The sequence below is a fragment of the Triturus cristatus genome, chromosome 7, assembly GCF_964204655.1.
Source record: "Triturus cristatus chromosome 7, aTriCri1.1, whole genome shotgun sequence".
Lineage (NCBI taxonomy): Eukaryota > Metazoa > Chordata > Amphibia > Caudata > Salamandridae > Triturus > Triturus cristatus.
The window spans coordinates 1350930570-1350955596 of NC_140590.1; the positions used below are offsets into that span (position 1 = coordinate 1350930570).

The following is a 25027-nucleotide window of genomic DNA, read 5'->3' on the forward strand; positions in this document are numbered from 1 at the left end:
GGTGGGGATATGGGATACGACCTGAAAACACACATGGAGTGCTCGGAAAACTAAAATATTGCATTGTCGCTTTAAAATGAAATGCGTTTAAACACCCGAGACCTGTTCTGGAAGTTAATGTTATAGAAACAGTGACAAGCGCTTTAACCACTTTAAAATTAAATGCTTAAAAGGCACAAGACTTGTCCTCGAAGTCAAGGTTATAAATGCAGTGCTGAAAGCAGCGAGGGGGTGGGATGTGAACAGCCAACAAACACCAAATGCATGCAGCCTTTGGTAGATTAAGTGAAGAGAGGACGACAACATTCAAATCTCACACAGCCACCAAACCCGCAGTCCCAAAGGGGCGCGTGTCACGTAGTGAGGTATGGGGAGAACCCCACACAGGAAACGCATTAACAATGGTGCGTAGGCTCCCAGGGCCAGAGGCCACCAATAAACACCACAATTCTAAACCAGAAGCTGAGGCTGTCTTAAAAGTAATGCACCGAAAGTAACGTATGCGGCCGATCGTGAGATGATCCATGTAACAGGGCCAGTCTCCAGGGCGTGAACAAAACAGCAAAAGGAGAGGGACAAATGTAACCTAGTCACCAACCAAACCAAGGTAATTTCGAAAGGCACATGAAGGAACCAATCACAAGCGATGGGTGTGCTGCAGCCCCAAACAGATACACCATATTAAGAGACAGCGCAGGCGCTGCCTAGGCTTGACCTAAAAACGACCTCCCTAAGGACTATTTATTGAGCAGGTTGTATTTTTCAACCACCTGTGATTGGGTGTGAAGGCAGGAATAGTGTACTGTGAGGGACGACAGACCACCACGCCTGCATTTGTTTTCCCAAAAAGTTTCCCATTTCGCAACACATCTGGGGAAGCAGAAGTGTTTTTGAATTCAGACAGATATGCTTCAGTGAAGTCCTCGATTGCAAGAAATTAACTTCCATAGGACATTTGCAAGACAATTGGCTTTTTTAGTGATTTCTTTAATGACTTAATTGAGGAGACCGCCCAGGCGGATACAACAATCCTTATAGATTGTATTTTGTACATGTTTGCTCAGTGCCATGTAAGGTGAATGTTTTATAAAAGATTGCATTTTACGATCTGGTATATTTCATTTGCAAAAAAAGTAAGCTTTATAACAGTCTGTGCTAGGATGCAAGTGTAGACAAACCCATAAGGAACAAAATGTACAGCAGTGACTACTGTTGTCCCTATTTTGTAGGGTCCACAAATCTTAATCTGGACATTTTCAATCATTTCAGTCTAATTCAAAGTGATGTATTAACTAACTTTATGCAGGAAGAACTGGATGCTAATCTGGACCTGATCCAAACCTACAAACTACACATTGCACAAGATATCAACCAAGACAACCTTCAACATTTCCTCACGTCGTATAACAGGTATGAAGTACAGTTAGTGGCATATGTTAGAAACGTTTTATGATTGATGCTGAAAGATAATAGCTAAACTATTTGATGTGACCCTGGTGTTAAAGCAGGTTTGAGGTTCTCTGTGGCTCCAATTGGGGCATAGGATGGAATCTGTTTTGGAGGCTTTTCTTTGGTAATTTTAGGGTTGTAATACTGGGTTTAATTTACTCTTCCCTGTTCACATTCCACATACTCTTTGACTTTTACGGATCTTTTCTTATTTGTTTGAAGGTTTTTGCACCCTCCTTTATTTAATGTGTATTTATCTGCAATATGTTTTAATGCAAAGTTTTAAAGAGCGTGTTCAGTGGCCTCGTAAGGTATCCCTAGTGTCATGGAAACATATGCCTACAATGCGAGTCATTAAAGAGAGAAGGCTGTGGTGCAGATCCAGGTCTTAAAATGATTCAGAATACGATGTGATTGTACTTTCCCATAGCCCCTGTAAAGTTGTTCCATTCTACATTGGGGTTTTGAAAAAATTAAATGCTATTCCAACTTGTCTAGCATGCTTGATACAGGGAAGGACATTTACTAGATGTCCTTTGAAGATAGTGTGGCTAGTTCTAAACCTTAATAAGTGAGACTTGGATAAAAGGGCGACCATGACTATTTAGTGCTTGACGAGAAATGCAGTTATTGAAGAATATTATTTCGCCTACCCTGGAGCTAAGGTAGTGCGCCAAAATAAATTTGGACCAAAGGCCTATAAGGAAGCACAAAACTAAACCGGGATCATGGGAAGCAAGGATAAAGTACTTTGGTTGGAAGAGAAAAAGAATTGCAATAATCGAGGTGAAAGATAACTAAATGGAAAACAGGTCTGCGGGATTAGTCTGTCTGCAGTGTTCATCCAGCAGATGTTGGTGGCGGCGAGTAAGGGGTTCTTGGTGCTGTGGTTTCTGCGGAATTCAGATTGGTAGATGTACAGGAAGTGTTTAGCTTCAATTAAGTTAGCTGGCTGTTGACTGCCTTTTCGGTGGCTTTGGCTGCAAATGGAAGCAGGAAGATGGGCCTGAAATTCTTGAGGTCTTTCGGGTCCGTGGAGTTTTTTCAGGAGGGGGTTGACTTCGGCGTGTTTCAAGTCATGGGGGAAGGTGGTGGTCTCGAAGGAGCAGTTGATCGTGCATTGTAGTTTGAGTGCAATGACGGAGGCAGCTCTGTGGAAGATGTGGTGTTGGCATGGGTCCGCAGGTGCTCCAGAGATGCTGCTTTTCATGGTCTTCAAGGGGTCTTCTGTCGTGAGGGGGGTTAATTTGAGAAGGGTTTTTTGGGTGGCGTTGCATGGAGGGGGGGCTGGAGTGGTGAGGTGCTCTTTGATGTCGAAGTTGTTGTAGAACATCATAATCTTATGGTGGAAGAAAGTGCAGAGTCTGTTGCAGAGGTCTTGGGTGGGTGGGACGTCTGTTGGAGAAGAGTTCTTTGGCATTGTGAGCGTTGGTGAGGATTCTGTCTTGGAGGGATTTTTTCCCTGTGTATTTGATGAGCTGGTGGTGTGTAATGGTGGCTGCTTTGTTAGTGGCGTGTGTTTCCAAGGTTTTGTTGTTCCATGTCTTTTCGAGTCCTCTACAGGAGTGTCTGAGTTCTTGGAGTGCAGGGGTTAACCAGTTTGCTTATTTATGTCTTCCGGTGGCTTTCTTGGGGTGGGGGGGGGGGGGTGGGGGGGGGGGGAAGAGTGTCTGCGCAGTTTGTGATCTAGCGGTGGCGGTTGCGTGCTGTGGTGCTTGCATCTGCCGTAGTTAGTGGTGGGGTACTCGCAAGGGTGGATTTGAGCTGGTCTTATGTGACCTTGTTCCAGCTTCTGCGGGTGAGGCAGTGCGCATGCTTGTGTGGTCAGTTTTTGAAGAAGTGGATGTAGTGGTGATCTGTGCAGAGGAGTTCTGTGGTGTGGCTGTAGAAGATGCTGTTTCCTTAAGTGAAGTCTGGGTCGAGTGTGTATCCTGCTGTGTGCGTGGGGGAGGTGACTAGTTTCAGTCCTATGTTGGTGAGGTTCTCTGGGAGGGAGGCAGTGTTTGAGCCATCTTGGTTGTCCAGGTGGAAGTTTGTCTCAGAGTACGATGTAGTCTGTGGAGTCGAGGCCGTTGGGTGCGATGAAGGCGGTGATGGCGTCGGTAAGGGAGCGCGGGGGGCGGTTGGCCTGTAGATGAGGGTTCCGTGGAGAGTTGTTTTGGTGTTGGTCTGGATCTGGAAGTAGAGGTTCTCCATGAGGGTCGTTGTGTCGTCTGGGACGGTGGTCATGGGGAGGTTGCTTTTGTAGACTATGGTGAGGCCTCCTTCTGGGCGGAGTGGGTGGTCCTTGCGCAGGATATTGCATCCATCAGGAATGGTGGTAACGCTGTCTGGTGCAGAGGTGGCGTTGGTCCAGATTTCTGTGAAGAAGGCGACTTCAGGTGAGTAAGTGTTAAGGAGGTCTCAGATTTCTATGTCGTGCTTGTGTAGGGAGCATACGTTGAGGATGATGCATTTGAGTGGTTTGTGAACGGTGAAGTCTGATAGGCTGGGAGTTTCTGCTGGGATACAGAAGTGGGTGAAGGGGCGGCGTCAGTGAAGACAGACGAGAGGGCCTTGGGTGGTGTTCGGCGTCTAGAGCAGTTGTTGTTGCTTCGAGAGCAGTTGTTGTTGCGTCCAGGGTTAAGATTGTGGAGGGTGCTGGATTTGTAGCAGAGACTGGTCAGAGGACCTGGGTCCCTGACACTGGTTGCGGTCAAGTTGTGGTCTGGTCGCGGACGGGCGCAGACTAGCTAGCCTTTGGCACGCCAGCGACGCAGCTGCACAGCAGCTGCCATTAAGTATGGATGCGGGGAGTGCGGGTCCGCTGGGAGGTGGAAAGGACACACTGGATGGGGGAGTGGTCATGGGGGTAGCAGCGGTGGTGAGAAAACACAGAAGAACGAAGAAAAAGGGGAGAGAGAACGAGGGCACAGGCAAATAAAAGCAAGCTAGGCAGAACAGCAGAAGAAGCAGCAGAGGAAAAAGGCAAGAAAAGGAAAGAGAAAAAGGTCACATAGAAGAAAGGCAAAGTCGGCAAAACAGCAGAAGAGCAGAGTGCTCTCCCACTGGACCACCAAGGATGAGGCAAAGGAAAGAGCCTGCACTGCACTGGGCGGGGGGGGGGGGGGGGGCAGCTACTCCGTGGCGGAGCTGCGCGGGGAGAGCAGTCACACTGACCAGGTCAGTGGTCTTGCTCAAATTCTATCTCCGGATTCCTGCCTCAGTCACTCAACATTCAGGGTATGATCCCATTGTTCCTGACCAGATGCCTTATGACCTTAAGTATTGGCTGACAGACACCAGTCTGTCAGGCAAGCAATTTCCCTTGCCCTTCCAGAGCTCACAATAGTGACTGAGTCTGAGCTGGCGAGGTCACCTTGACACTATGGAGATCATACATCGTTGGTCTCGGACTGCGCAGCTCCACCACATAAAACGTCTGTAGCTGTGAACCATCAGACTGGCTCTAAAGGCTAAATACCTCTCTGCTTTTAAACAAGGACAGCCATTCGGTACTGCAACAAGCAGGGCATGGTGCTTTTGTGCTTTGTCTGGAGGCTCTGGTGCTTTGTGATGGCTGACATTTCATGGAATTTCCCTGATCACCCAGCTCAATCCCTCAACATCAGGGCAGACAAATTTATCATGCTTCATCTTGCTAATTGCGTATGGGGTCTGCACCCAGTAATGGCAAGGAGCATTACTGTCCAGTGAATCGTATCCTATAGGGACCTGTTCACTACCTTCAATAATACTGTTTGTCCAGCTTTTTGATTGTTTGGAGTGTTTTTACCCTGGTGACTCTGGGAGACCTATTCAACCTTGACTGGAGCTCTGGTCTCATGTGTTTCCATTACCTACTGCTGATAAAACACACTTTCTGAATATAGTTTGCAAGAGCACAGTTACCTGTTGGGTGGCCCTGGGTAGGGCCAGAAAGGGCTAATACTCTGAACTGCTTTTGTGCTAAATCCACTCGGATAAGGAGCAGTCTTCAGTCACTTAATGTCGGTGACTCTGCTTCTACACTTACCCTCGGTCTAGTCGCTGCAGGGTTTAGGGCAAGATTAATTGGAGGATAATAAAAAGAGAAAATCAAGAAACTGTTTATTCACTTAATTAGAAGTTTGTGGGTGACGAGATAGACTGACAGTGTCATCAACAGTTATGTCAAAGATGGAATTATCATTTTATAGATTTGTGGTTTCTGTGATTGCAGTCTTAGTCTAACATATTTTGTTTGTGTGCTGCACCTACCTTACACATGTGGATTGAATCAAATATGCAACATGACATATTACTGCCCCTCGCCAGTACATGGGTATAGTTAGGACTTTGTTTCCATAGGAAGAGCCTTTCTTGATTTGCCAATAACTTGGGCGTCGTTTGGGGAATCCTTGCAAAATTTTCAAAACTATTTTGACTCTCACTTTAGCTGGCGTCTCTAAAATTTTGTGGGGATCCGTCAAGCGTGGGACGAGACAAAGGGGGTGGGGGTTATAAAACGCTTTCCCCCATGTTAATTTCATTTCAGTTGGTCCCAGGTGTGCCTGATTTCATTCCATTTGCAAGGCACGCTGGTCTTTGGAGTCCACTCCAGGTTTAAAGCACGCAGGGTATTTTGAAGTCAGGTGCACGTAACTACTGGATGATCGTGATGGCCTCTGAGGAAGGAGGAAAATGCACTCTGAAACGCGCAAGGCCACAGGATTTGATTGCGGAATCGGAAGCTGCCTGTTTCTTTTGCTAATAAAAGGATGTTTCCTCCCTTGCTGTGGTGTGCGGCCTCAATTGCTGGGCATTGTTTGGGATATATATATATATATATATATATATATATATATATATATTCACTTAAAAAAACCATAGGTTTCCCACATGTTATAGTTAGCTGGGCATTTCACTCGTGAAAAACCAATGAAATTCCCCCGTTATAGTTAGTGCAGGCAACTATAACTCACGCAACCGCAATCCTCTGTTGATTCTAATACTGTATTTAGACACTTATTTACCCATGTCGTCTTCCATTAATTTTTAGCTATACATGTATTACAAATATTTTTTTCTCAGAAAAACACATATGTCATCAGTGATGTAATATCTGGCGTCATCAGCAGAGGATTGCGGTCGCGTGAGTTATAGTTGCCTGCACTAACTATAACGGGGGAATTTCATTGGTTTTTCACGAGTGAAATGCCCAGCTAACTATAACATGTGTGAAACCTATGGTTTTTTAAGTGAATTTGCAAGGTTTTTTAAATGCTAATTCCTAACTATAACGTTTGTGAAACCTATGGTTTTTTCAGTGAATTTGTACGGTTTTTTAAATGCTAAGTTTATTTATTTATTTTTTAAAAGGTTTTTCACCGTGCGCGTACCGTGCACGCACGTAGTTCACGGAATTGTTCCGTTTCAACCGTGCGCGTACGCTACGCGCACTCCGCGATTTTTCATAAAAAATTTAAAATACATTTTTGCCCTTGGGGGTCCTTCTGGGACACCCTGACCAAGACTAGGGGGTCAGGAACTGTCCAGCCTGCCCCCTTTACACGTTATCCAACTTTGTTTTTCACCCCCTCAGACTGCGAGAGACAAAATGGCGGCCGACACTTCCTGGTTTCGACCGATTCGAATGTGTACTAAGATCTAACAACCATCAGAATCGCGCACGGCGGCGTGCGCGTACGGGACGCTTACGGTACGCGCTCGGAGCGCGCCTTTAGATATATATATTGATTTAAATGCTATTTTCTCAGGAAATACTGAACAGATTTACACAAGACCTTCAAAAGGCACATCCCTGACCTGAGGGCTACCTCTCTGCCAAATTTCAAGTAATTCTGTTCAGCAGTTCGGGCTGTAGCTCGGACTAAAGGTCCTATGGAAAAAATGCATGGGGAAAAGGCGTTTTGGGACCCCCCCTTTTTCTCAGCCCCCGCTTGACGAATCCCCCCGAGACTTTCAGGGAAGGAGCGGAGCGGAACGCCCCACCTATTTTGAGAATTTCGCGAGGATTCGTCAATCGGCGCCAAAGTTATTCAAAATAGAATGTTGCGGATTTCCTATGGAAACACGGTCCTAACTATAACTATCTACTGGCGACCGCCAGTAGATAATATATATATCTATACTATTGCAAAAAACTTCACCTTCACTGGCAAAAAATTACGAGCCACACTAATCGGCATGTTCAAAGGTATTTATTCAGTCAGTTTCGGTCAAGTTGTTTTAAAAACAAATAGGCGTCCCACACAACGCAACTTTAATAAACAAGAAAGAAACAAAATAAAGGTAAATGGGTCGAGTACAATTTGTATTTTCATTTGTTTTTAACATAAGGAGTGCTATATCGGTTTAAATTTCAGATTTTATTCGTCAAAATTACATTAAGTATAAACCATTTATACAGAACATGATTCCAGAAACATGTTGATCAATGATATTCATACATAATTGATTTCATTTGCTAGAATTAATTGTGGTCCCATGGTAACCTACATGTGATGTGTACGTCTATGGTATACCCTTTATCCATTTGAGCCATCTCAATTAGCTATGAACAGTTTTTAAAACAAATCAAGGTGCTTGGTCAAAAGTGAACATTGTGTGCTTGTCAATACAGGTATAGTACCTCCATCAGTGGTTGAGTACCATCACAACGGTACCGATGCTGCCTTCATCTACGCTAGCTAAAAAGCATGTGATAGCTGGGATTCCCTGCTCTAGTAGCTGTAGTTAATCCTCTTAATCATTTGTACATGAAGATTAGCATTCCACTGCCTGCTTATAGTGACTAGGAAGCAGTGACTGTTGCCTGCAACATCCTCCAACTCTGGTGCAGTTACACATTATGATTGTGACTATTATTCAGGTTGCACATGTCGCATTGATCCTGAAATTAGAACAGGGAAAATAGTCAATACGCTTTTGATCTGGAGAGTGGTGAATGCAGTATACAAGATGCTTGTATAGTCTGGCAAATTGACTTTCTTTTGATACGGACCTATCGATCGACAGAAAACTGCTATCCTTTTAGATCGATCCAAATCTTAAATCCACATTTAGAAGAGCGATAAATAGATCTATATATAATAAAAATGCAAATTACCATTTTAATTGACACTGGAAAGTTTGCAAGCCAATACTTGGGAATAAAACAGCTGAACGGAATTACACCAAATTTGTCAAAAAGTTAGAACTTTACTCAAAGCATGCTGTTTATTATTTGGTGTAAATTCATTCAGTAGTTTTCATGAAAATGTTTTTTTTAAAATAGTGCTCAGGGAGGGCATAAATGGTGTTAACTCTGGTAAAAAGTTGGAGATATCTGAACCCCTGGATACCACTGTACTGCTTCAGTACCAAACATTTAAAAAAGAAAACTCTGAAACCTACAAGAGCTTTCACTACTGTTGACCATTTTTTTACCATGGGTCCCAGCAAGGTTCCGTGCTACTCAAATGATCTGATTGGTTGCTGTAACATGAGAAAATGGTGCAGCCACAATTACAAGATTCTGGGGCTCTGTAAATGTTGCCAATTGTTTCCTCTAGTGCACATTCAGGCCCTGTAAGAAACTGGCTATCAGTTGTGGGATGTGAGTCCTGCGCAAGTAATAAGTCAGCAATTGTCTTTTTACTTGGAACCAAGTACCCATTTGTAGCATTTCACTCTTAGGATTTTTTTTTTAAACCATATTTTATTGGCATTTGTATATTGTCAATACATACAATCGTTCATATATTCTTAGCGGATTCTTGGCTTATACTTCTTGTTTGTAACAGTCTTTGGTGTGCCATAGTCAATAACCCTTTACCAGCAGAACTATCCGCCCTCCCCCCTTGAGTTGCTTGCTAATTAGTGAAGTGTGAGAAGTACATGGTCAGAGGTGGTCGGGTGCGAGGTCCCTAAAACGTGTGCTATCTCGCTGTACCCTCTAGGGGTGTGGAGACATTTGTCCCTCTTGCCTGCCGCCTGGGTCTGGTTCTGCTGCTCTCGGAGTGCTCGCTTCACTGAGAGCGTCTGTGTCAGCCGCCACTAGTTCTCCCACGAGGTCCACCCAGGCCCTGGCCCTCTCCATCTTACCTATTCCCCAGCTGGCCTCTCGTAGTAGCAGTCTCACTTCTGCCCCCGCCCATCTCTGAAGCTCTTTTCTCCAGGTGGTGAGTCTCGGCCCACCCGGCGCCTTCCAGTTTCTGGCTATCTCCCGCTTAGCTAAAATATAGGCAAGGTCCTGAAACTTTCCCGTCACCCTGTTTTTGGCTGTGTGAGGGAACCACCCGAAGATTAAATGTTCTGGGGTCTGAGGGAGTTCTTTGTCGATCAGGCCACTTATTATTTGTCTAATTGCCCCCCCAGAATGTTTGCAATGGTGGGCAGCTCCAGAACATATGAAGTATGTGCGCCTCTCTCCACACCTCGGGCAGTCCGCAGAGTCCGCACCTCGGGCAGGCTGCAGAGTCCGCACCAAAGTACCTCCTGATGCGAACCGGCGTTAAGTATGCCCTATGCAGCACATAGTAGTTAATTAATTTGAATTGCGCATTCCTAGATACTTTTGGGGTGCGTTCTAGGATTTTGTCCCATTCTTTCTCAGGTATTTGTTTACCGAGGTCCTCCTCCCACTGTGTTCGCAAGCGCTCCAGCGGTTTTTGCATATCCCTCCGTATTGCCTTATAGAGGCAGGACACCGTCTTAATTCGTCCTGCTGACAGTGCAACGTACCTGCATCCCGCTAGTGCTCTTGGCTCTGCATCCCACCCCTCCAGTGCATCCTAATCCTGCGTGTTAGAGCTCTATGCTTCAGGAAATGACCCCCCAGGTAAATCCTATGCAGTCTGCAAATCTGCAAAGGGGAGTAGTGCAGAGTCCCGGTATAAGTCCCCCATCTCCCTTAGTCCTGCCTCAACCCAATTCTCCAGTCCTGCCCAATGTTCCCCCTGTGGGAGGTAGTGCAGCATCGTGAGTGGTATGTCAGGGGAGTAGGGAGTTGCAGCGCCCACTTTCCTCAAATATCTGGTCCAGCAGTGCACTATCACCCTAGTCACAGTTGTATCCGCAGCTGTAGTGCGACGCACTCGCAGGAGGATTTTTGCCAGTGAGGCAGTGTCTGGTGCAGTTGGACACTGCTCCCTGTCCGGGTTTCGATCCGCTGCCAACCACTGTATTAGCCAGTATAGTTGTGCCGCTAAATAGTAAGCCTCAAGGTCAGGCACCACCAGCACACCTTCTGCTGTGGGGCGTCGCAACATTGCCAGCGCTACCCTCCGTCTGCCTGCTCCCCAAATAAATGACTTGATCTTTGAGTCTAGCTCCTTGAACATCGCTCGCAGTATCCATACCGGCAGAGTTCCGAAGTAATATAGTAAGCGTGGTAATGTCACCATTTTCAGGACCGCCACCCTCCCAGCCATGGACAGCGGGAACGTTCCCCAAAAATCCATTGCTTTTTTGCCGACCTCATGGCCCTCCCTACATTACCGTGCAATATATCTGCCGCACCATGATATATTTTAACTCCCAGATACTGCAAGCAGTTGGGCTCTCAACGTAAGTGTTCCAATGTGAGCGGTAGGGGGTATCGGGCGCCAGCAGATATAGGCTGGATTTTTGCCAGCTAACCCGGAGGCCAGATACAGTGCCGTAGTGGACCAGCATGCTGCGCGCACCCTGCAATTCGTCGGCCGTGTTGCGTAAAAATATCAGGAGGTTGTCCGTATATAATGCGATTAAATGCTGCCCCTTTAGTCTCCAGGCCCCTGTAGTCCTGGCCGCTCCTGGCCCTGCACGCCAGCGGTTCCATGGCCAGGGCAAACTGGAGAGGGAGCATCCCTGCCTCGTGCCTCTCTCCACCCTCTGTCTAGTTGAGATAATCCTCCCAGTGCGCACATGGGCCATGGGGGACGTGTAAAGGAGCCGCACCCATGTCAGGAATCCCTCACTCAGCCCCATCCTGGTCAATACCTCATATAAATACTGCCACTCCAGGCTGTCAAACGCCTTCTCAATATCTACTGCGAACACCGCCGCTACATGTTAGTCATACCCTTCAGAGTCCATTACTGCCAGGAGCCGCCTGATGTTTATGGCAGTGTTCCGCCCCGGGATAAACCTCGCCTGGTCCGCATGCACCAGCAGGGGCATGTGTGGCAGGAGGCGCGTCGCAAGGATTTTACTTAGTATTTTATAATCAATGTTAATCATGGACAATGGCCTGTAGGCCGTATAGTCATGAGGTTCCTTCCCGGGCTTGGGTATGGGGACAATAAGGGCCTCTCTGGCACTTGCGGGCAGCTTTGCTAGCTCTCGGGCCCCCTGGTACATTGCGACCAGTTGGGGGGGTCAGCTCGTCCACGTATGTTGCATAAAATTAGGCCGTTAAGCCATCTGTGCCCGGGGTCTTGTTGCGTGCCATGCCCTTGATAGCAACCCGTATCTCCCGCTGAATATCAGCCCCTAGTAATTCCGCCACTTCAGGGTTCATGATTGTCAGTGGCAAGTCAGCCAGGTATTCCCTGATTTCTGCCGGTTCGCTTATGCACGTCGTCATGTAAAGTTTGGCATAATAGCGTGCAAAGATCTCATTAATCTTGTCTGGTGTAAAGTGTAAATTCATCCTCCACCAGGGGAGAACCCCTATTCGTCTGGTTCGTCAGCCACGCCAAGAGCAAGCCTGATCTGTCCCTTTCAGCGTGAGTGCGCTCTAGGAACTTCTTGTAGTCGAAGCTTCTAAGCCTGTTTGCTTCGCCACTTCTTCTTTAGCATCCAAGAGTGCCGCGCGCAGGTCCAGGCTTCCTGGCCTCTTGCGTTCTACCTCTCGGAGTGCCGACTCTGCCTCCTCCACTTCACGCATGATGACGCGCCTAACACCCGTGGCCCGTTTAATACACTGGCCTCTCAAAACCACCTTGAACGCATCCCATTCTATGTTCTGCGATGCAGCCGTGCCCTTGTTGGTTTGAAAATAATGCGCTATTTCTCCTCTGATCTCCTCCCTGAAGACCTGGTCTTCCAGAGTGTCCGAGCAAAGCTGCAACGTGGAGATCACTGCTGGCGGGTGCGCCCATTTCAGGGACATGACCAGTGGATTGTGGTCCGAGATGGTGCGCGTGAGATATTCTGCGCCTGTGACAATGCACTGAATGTCTACTGAGCAGAGGAAGGCGTCCAGGCGTGCGTGCACTTCATGGACCGCTGAGAAGTAGGAGTAGTCCCTCCCCTGTGTGTTTAAGGTGCGCCATGAATCTATCAGTCCCCAACTCTGTCTCCACGTAGTGAATGCCTGGGAGGCGGCGCCGCCTGGGAGTTTTGCAATGGGGGGTGGGACCTGTCCAGTAGTATGTCACCTACACTATTAAAGTCGCCCCCTGCTATAACTGTACCCGCAAAATACTGTGCTAGTCTGTGGTTCAGTGTCGCAAAGAAAGGTAGATTGGTCTACACTGGGGGCATAGATGCTAATCAAGTTAACCTCTCGGCCCTCTAGTCTCCCTTTTACTGCCACATATCGACCCTCCGGGTCCACCACTGAGTTTAGCACCCCCGCATGGATCCATATTAAAGTCCCTCTCGCATAAGCCGAATAGGTGGTGTAGTAGAGCTGCCTCCTCCATCGTTTGTGTAGTGCCTGCCCTTCCTTCTGTGTTAGATGTGTCTCCTGCAGGTGGGCTATCTGTGCTCCCCGTCTTCTGATAAATGAGAGGACCTTGTGGCGCTTTGACATGGTATGCCTTCCCCTAATGTTCCAAGTCATATATTTATACTGTTGTTTATCAGCAATTGTCTTGGGATACAGTGGTCTGGCTGCTTCCCAGGCCGGGTGGTGCCCTCTTCTCGCCATCTGTTCCATATAATGTCTTGCATAGTGCAACTCAAGGTTCCCCCCTGTGTCAACAATAAACATGTTCCCCCAACTCCCACTCCCCAGGATAAGCAGGAAAACGCCTCCCATCCAAACTAGTTTAAAATGTCTACAAGTGACTGCTTGCAGTTCAGTCAGTCAATCTCAGGGGGTGGCCCTTCGTCGATGCTCTCCCAGTCTCTGCAGCCGCCATCCCCCGCTGAAACTTCAGTGAACCGCCTCTCAGCTGTGCTCCCTCTTCTACCCCTGTACCTTAATGTTGAAGCAGGAGCGTCTCATGGCAGTTCGGTTATGTTCGTCGCTGTCTCCCACTCCTTACCATTAGAGGATGCCGTCTGTGGGGTGACAGTTGGCAATGTCAGACTCTGCGCTGAAGAGTCGCTGGACCCACTCTCCGAGCCAGTGTCTGCCACCTCCTCGCTGCTCTCTGGGGGACCTGGACTTCCCTGCTCCGCCACTGATCAGAGCCACCACTTGCATTGCGCTCCGCCGTTCTAGCTGTGCCTCCTCCTGCAAAGGCGCCAAAGTCTCTTTCCCGGTCTTCTGATTCCGGGAGCGGATTCCCCACCTCCGCCCCCCGTCGGACTCCGCGGTTGTGCTGCTCCTCCATGTCGGTCTATCCAATCAGACTCCTCTTGCGGGATCCTGAAGTATTCCACGCCTTCAGTCGTGGTAACCCGCAACGTGGCCGGGTACTGCGTCACATTTGTAGTTCAGTTGGCGTAGTCTGTTTTACATCCCGGTATGATCCCCCTTCAGCGCTGCACTTCTCATGAAAAGTCCGGGAAAATGCGCACTGTGGAGTTGTGCACTCTGATGTCGCCTTTGTCGCGCCTGGGTTAGGATGTGATCCCTGTCCTTGTAGTGAAGGAGTTTCGCTATCACCACCCGCGGTGGCGCACCTGGGATGGGCGGCTTGGCGGGGACACGGTGCGCCCGCTCCAGAGCGAAGCAGTTCGACAAGCCAGTCGGCGCCACTTCTGCTGTAAGCCATCTTTCGAGGTAGTCCACCATGTTACGACCTTCAATTTTCTCTGGCAGGCCCACAATTCTCAGGTTTCTTCTGCGTGATCGATTTTCGGCGTTTTCCGCCCTGTCCTCCAGCGTCCGCACTTTAGTTTCCAGCATAGTCATTCGTTGTTGCATATCTTTGACCGCTGGGATAGCTTCAGCTAGGTCCCTTTCATTTGTCTTGACCCGGTCCGCCAGTTTCTTGTGGTCCCCTCGAAGCAATCCCATGTCCAGGCTGAGTCAATTTTCCCTTCCAGACGTTCGCTGGATGTGGTGATGGCCTGCAAAATGTCCTGTAATGTGTGGTCTGCAGGGTGTTCCGTCTTCGTTGCGGTCCTCTCGGTCTCATATGGAGGCCTGCTTGTTGCAGGTTCTTACTTGTACTTCCTTTTAAGGGGCTTTCCCATGGCATCCTCCTGCCCCGCGCGCTGCATGTGCTCATGAGGTGCTGTCAGCTACCGCCGTAGGGCGTGCGCTTATCCGTTCCGGCGGGCACCCCTCGGGAAGCTACAATGATTCTCCAGCCGCCTAGGTCCCCAGGAGCCCTCAAGCGCCTGTCATGTAGGGCGTGCCTTCTCTGGTTGGTTCAGCACACAGGGCCCACCAGCGATCCTGCCCTTCTGCCTTTTTCTCCATCCAAGGAGTCAGAGCTCCCTGAGCTCGCTCTCAGGGCAGCAGTCCCCGCACGGTCCGGATAGGAGTCCCCGGAGCTCCCCAGGCATCCCCGCTCAGTGTGTGTCCCTCCAGGCCCGTGTGGCATAAGGGGGCCGCCAGCGATGCAGCCCTCTCACCGCCTCGCCTTCAGGAGTGCCGCAAGAAACCCGAGGCCCTGCGTCCAGGATTCGCCCAGATGGTGGCAAGTCAGGTCACGCAGCGATTATCACGCTACGTGGTCTCCCCGGGGGGGTCCCCAGGCACCGTTACCGCCTCTCAGCCGGTCAAGTCATCCCGCCCTCCACCGCCAGACTTACTTCATGGGCCTCCAAGCCCCGTACAGGATCCCGCCCGGGGGGGCGGGAGGGAAGCACTGCAGGCCCCTAGCTGCGTCTCATCAGCCTCACAGGCGCCGCCGTCTAGGTGCGCCGCCATTTTGTCTGCTCTGTCCGCCGCGAGTGGCGCATTCGTTCTCCTTCCTCCAAGTCCCAGGTGGTCCCTCTGGTCGACACCCCATGTCTGGTGTGGGGTTGAATGCGGAACACGTCAGTCCTTCACTCATGTGGTTTCGCGCAGGCACTCAGCGCTCGATCCGGACTTGTCAGCGCCCGCTGGGCGCCGCCATCTTGGCCAAACACCCGGACGCGATCACCATCTGATTTTCGGCAGACCAGGGCCGCAGGAGAGGCTCGTTTCACCTCTGGCGCATCCCTGCTCCTCTGACAATTATGGAGATGCGCTGTGGGGCTTCGGGCCCCATGTAGGGCATCACGATGTCCGCGGATGTTGGCCAGCCGACGGGAGCTCACGAGCTGTGCTGCTCACTCCATCGGCGCCAGGCCACGCCCCCGTCCTTCACTCACTTAGGATAACGAAGCAGAGCAGTCCAAGGCCTACTCGGAGAAGGAGGTGTGGGCTAGCAAGCCAAATTTGTTCCCACATAACACCCGATAGTCTTTCGAGTCAGTGCTTTTTCTTTTAATGGTAAAGTACATTTATTACATGCACACTACTAAATTCTATGCATTAAATTACAAATATGTTCATCAGGTAGATGGAAGTACCTTTGGTGACAGTGTAATATCACTTTTAACCCCTAGTCTGTGCTGAACCCAATTGTTGCAATGCCCACTACCTACACCGGATGTAACATCACACTGTAAGACGGTGTCATTATTTATAAGGCAGACCTACTGGTTTTGTTATATATATATATATATTTTTTTTTTTTTCACTGAAAAAACCATAGGTTTCACACATGTTATAGTTAGCTGGACATTTTACTGATAAAAAACCAATGAAATTCCCCCGTTATAGTTACTGTAGGCAACTATAACTCACGCGACCGTAATCCTCTGCTGATGCTAATACTGTATTTAGACACTTATTTGCCCATGTCTTCTTCCATTAAATTTTAGCTATACATATATTACAAATATTTTTTTTTCATAAAGACACATATGTCATCAGCAGAGGATTACGGTCGCGTGAGTTATAGTTGCCTACAGTAACTATAACGGGGGAATTTCATTGGTTTTTTATCAGTAAAATGTCCAGCTAACTATAACATGTGTGAAACCTATGGTTTTTTCAGTGAATTTGTACGGTTTTTTAAATGCTAAGTTACTTTACGCCATTTGTGGCGTGCGCGCCCACTTAACGCAGTTCGTTCCGTGCGCGCACAGTGAGCACGCGGTGCGCTTCGCGCACCGCGTGTCCACGTTACGCTAGATGGGCCATGAACGCACGATGCGCTTCGCGCACCGTGCGCACATGGAGGAAACATATGATGAGCATCGTTGTGATAGGTAAAATATATGTTTTGTTTTGATCTGATAAGCCATGCACAAATGGTGCCCTTCAGGCACCATTTGCACACGGGGTGTGGAGAATGTGGATTTTTTTTTTTATTATTATTTGCTACCGTACGCGTACGGTAAGCGTAATCGGCGAAATTTTCGAAAAAATTAAAATTGCCTTTTTTCACTTGGGGGATCGTTGGGGACTCCCTCGACATGGCTAGGTGCTTGGGAGCTGTCTAAACAGCCCCTTTACATGTTTTTGCCCTTTGTTTTTCAACCCCCTGTCAGAATGCGAGAGAGAAAATGGCGGCCGCCGCTTCCTGGCTTCAACCGATTCGAATGTTTACTAAGATCTAACGGCCAATCAGAATCGCGCTCGCGCACGTCACCGTACGCGTACGGTAAGCGCACGGTAAGCGCACCGTAAGCTGGCTCAGATATATATATTGATTTAAAGGCTATTTTCTCAGAATCTACTGAACAGATTTACACCAAACCTACAAAAGGCACTTCCTTGACCTGGGGACTACCTCTCTGCCAAATTTCATTAAATTCTGTTCAGCCGTTCGGGCTGTAGCTCTGGCTAAAGGTCCTATGGAAAAATGCATGGGAAAAACGCGTTTTGGGACCCCCCTTTTATCTCAGCCCCCGCTTAACGAATCCCCCCGAGACTTTCAGGGTAGGAGCGGAGCGTAGTGCCCCACCTATTTTGAAAAATTCGCGAGGATTCGTCGACCGGCGCCAAAGTTATTCAAAATAGAATGTTGCGGATTTCCTATGGAAACGTGGTCCTAACTATAACTACCTACTGGCGACCGCCAGTAGGTAATATATATATATATATATATATATATATATAGGAAAGTGCCATCTTTCTTGCATGGTATGCCCCCACCTATTGCTGAATTGCTGATGTACTTTGACTGAGTGTGCCCTGGGCTCATGCCAATCAGGTGCCCAGGGCCTATGTTCCTTCCCTAAAACCCAAATTGGCAAACCCTGGCCACATGTCAGCCCCTGGTAAATGGTACCCTAGGTACCCATGGCCTTGTGACCAGGGAAGGCCTCTAAGGGCTGCAGCACTTATTGTGCCAGCCTTAGAGGCCCTGTACCCTAACACACACACACTGCCCTTGCAGGCTGAGTGTCTGGGTACAAGACAAAACAAAGAGTCGACATGGCACACATCCCTGTGTGCCATGCCCACAACCTACACTGCCCTGGCATACATCAGCCACCCATCTAGCTGGGTGCCCTATGCCAGTGTTGTGGGCACAGGAGCATGAGCCCTGTGCCCCTACAGTACCCAGGTCAATTCCTGGGCACTAAGTGCAGTGCTGCCATTTAAGAGTGTATGGTGCTGAGAGGTCGTCAAACACTAACTCCACAGCACCATAATGGCAACACTGAAGACTGAAGTTTGGTATCAAACTTTTCAGCACATTAAACCCGCACTGATGCCAGTGTGGGATTTAATGTACAAAGCACTACAGAGGGTATCTTCGAGATGCCCCCTGAAACCTAACCTACAATCCACGTCTGGTCTGAGAGGCTGCCTAGGCTGCGACACAGCAGACATGTTGCTGGACCCCTGGGTGGAGAGCCCCCGCTATCCTGGGCCTGCAACAATGCACATCCTGGGCGAGGTGCTAGGTCTTTTCCTCCAGGATGGACAGGGGGAAGCTTCAAAGGCATGCCGCCTTTGTGAGCTTCTCCAGGCCACTTGCTGTACTCCGCAACTGGCCCCCACCGGTTCTGACCCCCACTCTGGCCGGAAACCCCAAGTAAGGACAGGGGATGTGCCAGCCTCTGCCAACCCCACCCCTCAGGTGGGGGAGGTGAGGTGAAGCACATCTCCGGGCTCTCGCCATCTTGAAGATGGGAAGCCCTGCCCAATCAGGACTAGGCTACTGCCCCCCCCTCCCACAGGAGAGTGGCTGGATAGGGGGTGTACCCACCCCAGGGCAGGGACCTATTGGTCCCTGCCCTTTCCCTACCTGTAACGCTCCTAAATCTAGTATTTAGGGGCTCCCTGAACCTTCCTTCCTCAGATTCCGAAAAAGCAAATAAGAGCAAGAAGAAAGAAGACCCGCCGTGCAGCTGCTAAGAAGAGGAAGACACCAACTGCTTTGGCCCCAGCCCTACCGGCCTGTCGACCCTTGAACCTGCTCCTGCTAAATCCCGGCACCTCTTGTGGCCAGCAACCTCACAAACCCCGGAGGACCTGGCTACCTTGTGACTCTGAGCATCTGGGACTCCCACGAGCAGTGGCTCTGCTCAAAGCAAATTGCTAACCCCTGGCATCAGCCCGGAACCGCGAACCCTGCACACTCTGCGCCCGCCAAGCCTGGTCTGTGCTGGATTGAAGAAAGACCCCGAGGACGTCCCCCCGGCGACTGTGACCCCGAATCCGGCACCCAAGGACTCACCTCGAAGCTCCTGACGACGCCTGCAGCCTCAGAACTAGATACCCCCCCCCCAACTGCGATCAACAGTGGGTAATATTTCACGACACCAAAAGGCACCCCTGCACACGGCGCCCTGCAGCCCCCTGTGCCAGACTCCTGGGTCCCTACCTATCCTCCAGCTACCCAACTTACCTCTCGAAGTGGTGGTGGCACCTGAAGAATCTTCGTCCCCGAGCTTGCAGCCTTTGTTCAACCTGGAGCTTTCCCATTGAAATCCATTGAGCGCTCGAAGGCTCAAAAGCACCCTGCACCCAGCCGCCCGAGTGGCCCTGGCAGTGTAACTTCTACTCCTACCTACTTCCCCATTTGCCCTGAGCAAGTGACCAGGAGCCCAGCTCCCACAGCCGCGTGGCCTGCTAGTCAGCAGCCACCAACCAAGTCCCCCCTGCCTCCCGTAGGATAACATTGGGCCTAACTCACTCTGCACCGAGCTGCCCCTGTGCCGCTGAGGGTGTAACAACTGTACTTACCTGACCCTGGGAGACCCCCGAGTCTGTGCCCTGAACCTTAACTCTGCCAGTAGAGTGCTTATCCAAAAGCCGATAACCCAATTTTCTTCCATAGGGTAACATTGACTGGTTTCTTCTGAAATTTCTAAGTGTGGAGTTTCTAAAACTTAAAATATTCACCTAAAATCAACCGAGTACCGAAAATGGAAATACTCACCTGCTATTAGGAGAGATCCCAGTGCTGGATCTTGGTGCCCAGCACTGACCCTGAAAAGTACTCACAACCGTACTTGCCATTAACCCAATTTTCTTCCATAGGAAATCATGGACTGTTTATCTGTGAAATTTCTTCCAAGTGTCGATTTTTGCAAACTACAAATATTCTTTAAAAATCGTACCAACTGTAAAAACTAAATTACTTACTTACCTGTTTTAGATAGAGGTCCCAGTACTGAGCCTAGGAGCTCAGCACTGGTTTACGAAAGTAACGAGAACATACTATACCCGTAACTTGAATCTTCTCCCATAGGGAGTCATTGACTGTTTTTCTATGAAATTGCTTCGAAGTGTCAACTTTTAAAATAGCAAAATATTGCCTAAAAATCACAACAGTAACTAAGACGACTTTACTTACTTGTTTCCAAGAACTGTCCCAGGACTGAATCTAGGATCCAGTCCTGGAGTTAGAAAAGTAATCCTGAAAGTAATCTATTGCAAATAACTTAACTCCCATTGAGCTCAATGTATTATTGTGTTGCCTATTGCAACAACCTGTAACTATTAACTACAAAAGTCAATTGCATATTACAAAAGTATTTAACTAAAGCATCTCATTCTGAGAAAGTATATTTTAAATACCTATTGTTGGTTCTAAAATAAAACAATCATAATCAAAAGAGGGGGGAGCTAGAAGAAGCTGTCATCCATTCTGCTTCCTATCGTAAACTCATAATCAAAGTGAATGGATCACTTGTAACTGAAAAAAAGGCTTCTGGATCGTTCTATCCGTCAGTACCTTCGGTTGGTATTTTGAGAACCCTCAATTACGTATTATTGGTGGTATGGCGGTTTATCTTGATTCTCTGCCTTGTTTATACGTGTCAGCATGATCATTGGGTCTCTTCTTTATGTAATGCTTCCTCCACCTGGAGGGAACCACTGATTTTTCAGTAGTGATCAGAAATAGTCGTGCAAAAGTGTTATTGTGACGTTAAAAATGTCTTTCTCACACTACCTAAAAGATGATATTTATTCTGTCCGGTGCGTGAGGAGACTTCTAAAAAAGTGAAAAAATCGTGCAGTAGATCAAATTATGTACCCATTGCACTTGTTGGTGTCCAGATCAAAAAGGTCGACATGTTTCTGCCCTTCTAGTGCCCCAGAGGGGGGTCGTTGGGCTTTCTTCAGGACCTAGTGGTTGTGAGAACTGGTGATATCCAGTTCTGAAAGAGGGTTTACAGGGTTACTCCGTAAACACGAGGTCTAAGAGCACCTCAAGGTTAATGTTACCTAAGAACAAAAAAATATAAAAAGAGACCAACAATGATGCGAGTACTGGTTAAGTTCTAAGTACTAATTCGTAATTCAAGCAGACATCGAAAAAATGGCAAATCTTTGTAACACTGTAAAAGCGAACTGTTTAAAATGGCAAGTCTTTATCATACTGCTGTAATTTATCAAAAGGGGGGTTATGTAGTGCTCAAACATCTGTACTTTAGAATGTTTTATCAGTTCCTCTTTCGTCAGGAAGAAAGGGGCTACTTTGTATAAACCATAAAGGTAATTACAAAAAGTCGCGGGGTTGAGTGACGATTCAAAGTCACTTTTCTCGGTAAAGTACCCATAGTGTGAATTATGGTCAGGTGTCTGAATACCAAAGGATTCCCTTAATTGCCCCGGTGGAGTCAAAAGTGATACGAAAGGATTACCTTATTGCAGTCCCGAGTTCGGGCTGCTGCGCGGCCGCCGTGAGCGCGTAGCCTAGTGTGATTAGTAAACACGGGGAAAGAGGAAAAAGGGAAGGATGGTACAGTTAGTTGGTGTATTCCGTTGATATTACACGTTGCGGATGAGAGGTAAATGGTCGTTCCTCGTTGCTCCTACCTCTTCTGTGGGCTGCGCACAACTAGTGCTGACGCTGACCTCCGGGGCTCGTGTAGAGCGGGATCTCGTGTATGTTAGTTTATACAATGGGCGATGAAATAGAGGGAGGACAAAGAGGGAATGTGTTCCCAAAAAAGGTACTAGAAAGAGTTAAAGGACTAAGAATGGGCTTGAAAACGGGATTTAATTATTGTACCAAACAGTGGATCGTATTGTTAATGAGTCATTAATTGAACAGTTTGGCAGAGGCGGAAACTCAAGAAAACCCCGGGGGGGTTTTAATTGTATTTGGCGGCTTTATCGCATTTTTAAATGAACATATAGCCAGTTCTTATGGCTAAAGCGAAATTGCAGTGAACTATCTGAATACAAAATACAAGCTAATGAATTAAGCTCCAAGCTGTTGAGAAGAGACTACCCGACGAAAATAATATCAAAATTTAAAAAAAGGCTAGAAATCAACCAAGGGAGAGTCTACGAGAAACAACACAGAGAAGCCCTGCCGATGATACACCTACATGTGTCACGACCTACAGTATAGCGAGCAATGCAGTTAAAAAAAATAATCAACAAGAATTGGCGTATCCTGACTTCTGGTACCCTGAAATGGCAAAAACCAAGATTTGCCAACAAGAGGACAAGGAACATAAAAGATATATTGGTACATACACGACCTCTAATCCCTCCGAAACTCAGAACAACAAATACCTTGTGGGATATGCAACCGGTCATAGGACATTACCCCTGTGGACAATGCTCAGTATGTCATCTGACTACACCCACCAAAACTGTACAACTAACACCAGACCTAATGTGGACAATAAGACAACACACAAATTGCAATACTTCTCATGTTGTCTACATGATCACGTGCCCCTGCAACCAAAGATACATCGGAATGACGTGCAGGAAAGTCAAGCAGAGGATCTGCGAACATAGAAGCAACGTGAAATGCAAACGAGAAACCACAAAAATGAGCAGACATTACATTGAACATAAACACTATTGATGACCTAAAGTGGATCATAATTGAAACAATAATAGGAACAACAAACAATGCGGAGAAAGTCCTTTTTGAAAGAGAACAAAGATGGGTACACCGTCTTAGAACAGATACCATGGGCCTCAACGATAACATACCTTGGCTGAGCATTAAATGATCATTAATACAACTGACATACTGCCCCTATACTATCTCGTCCCTGACACCAACTATGTTCATTTAAAAATGCGATAAAGCCGCCAAATACAATTAAAACCCCCCCGGGGTTTTGTTGAGTTTCCGCCTCTGCCAAACTGTTCAATTAATGACACATTAACAATACATTCCACTGTTTGGTACAATAATTAAATCCCGTTTTTAAGCCCATTCTTAGTCCTTTAACTCTTTCTAGTACCTTTTTTGGGAACACATTCCCTCTTTGTCCTCACTCTATTTCATCGCCCATTGTATAAACTAACATACACGAGATCCCGCTCTACACGAGCCCCGGAGGTCAGCGTCAGCACTAGTTGTGCGCAGCCCACAGAAGAGGTAGGAGCAACGAGGAGCAACCATTTACCTCTCATCCGCAACGTGAAATATCAACGGAATACACCAACTAACGGTACCATCCTTCCCTTTTGCCTCTTTCCCCGTGTTTACTAATCACACTAGGCTACGCGCTCACGGCGGGCGCGCAGCAGCCCGAACTCGGGACTGCAATAAGGTAATCCTTTTGTATCACTTCTGACTCCACCGGGGCAATTAAGGGAATCCTTTGGTAGTAAGACACCTGACCATAATTCACACTATGGGTACTTTACCGAGAAAAGTCACTTTTAATCGTCACTCAACCCTGCGACTTTTTGTAATTACCTTTATGGTTTATACAAACTAGCCCCTTCCTTCCTGACAAAAGAGGAACTGATAAAACATTCTAAAGTACAGATGTTTGAGCACTACATAACCCCCCTTTTGATAAATTACAGCAGTATGATAAAGACTTGCCATTTTAAACAGTTCGCTTTTACAGTGTTACAAAGATTTGCCATTTTTTCTATGTCTGCTTGAATTACGAATTAGTACTTAGAACTTAACCAGTACTCGCATCATTGTTTGTCTCTTTTTATATTTTTTTGTTCTTAGGTAACATTAACCCTGAGGTACTCTTAGACCTCGTGTTTACGGAGTAACCCTGTAAACCCTCTTTCAGAACTGGATATCACCAGTTCTCACAACCACTAGGTCCTGAAGAAAGCCCAACGACCCCCCTCTGGGGCACTGGAAGGGCAGAAACATGTCGACCTTTTTGATCTGGACACCAACAAGTGCAATGGCTACATAATTTGACCTACTGCACGATTTTTTCACTTTTTTAGAAGTCTCCTCACACACCGGACAGAATAAATATCATCTTTTAGGTAGTGTGAGACAGACATTTTTAACGTCACAATAACACTTTTCCACGACTATTTCTGATCACTACTGAAAAATCAGTGGTTCCCTCCATGTGGAGGAACCATTACATAAAAAAGAGACCCAATGATAATGCTGACAGGTATAAACAAGGCGGAGATTCAAGATAAACCGCCATACCACCAATAATACGTGATTGAGGGTTCTCAAAATACCAACCAAAGGTACTGACGGATAGAACGATCCAGAGCCCTTTTTTTCAGTTACAAGTGATCCATTCCCTTTGATTATGAGTCTAAAATAAAACAACCATATATTTTTTATACAAACTATTGGCCTAGAGTGCAGTTCTTGAGTGTGTGAGACCATTTGCTGACTGAGTGTGTACAACAAATGCTTTACACTGTCCTCTGATACTGCCTTACTGCTCGACCAAGCTACTACGTTAGAGAGTAAGGTTATATCTAACTTTAGCCTCTGCCAAACCTCTGGGGACTATATATATATATATATATATATATATATATATATATATATATATATATATATATATATATATATATATATATATATATATATATATATATTATTGCTCATTAGATCACTGTAGTAAAGCTACTGCTCACCAGGGAAGTCTGCTGCTGGTATTCAAAGTGCATGTTTCAGTCTGCATGTCAGAATTTTTTTATGAAATAGAAGAGGATTTGAGAACTCAAAATGTGCCCTCATTTTTCTTTCTGCAGCCCTAATCATAATTTCTATGGCAAAATGAACCCCCTCATTTTGTTCCTTTGTAAATTAAATGTTTTAAGTGTTACCACTCTATTCCAATAAAGATGGCTTCAGGTGTG

The 25027-nt window shown here is 47.2% G+C and overlaps 1 protein-coding gene across 3 annotated transcripts in view; it reads left to right on the forward strand.

Annotated features, from left to right (window-relative positions):
* NDRG3 (NDRG family member 3) overlaps nt 1-25027 on the forward strand; it is a 589772-nt gene that overhangs the window by 317264 nt on the left and 247481 nt on the right. For all 3 annotated transcript variants that reach the window (XM_085619018.1, XM_085619019.1, XM_085619020.1), the window contains exon 10: nt 1307-1410. In XM_085619018.1, the coding sequence (XP_085475144.1) occupies nt 1307-1410 (104 nt within the window). The remainder of the gene's footprint in view (nt 1-1306; nt 1411-25027) is intronic.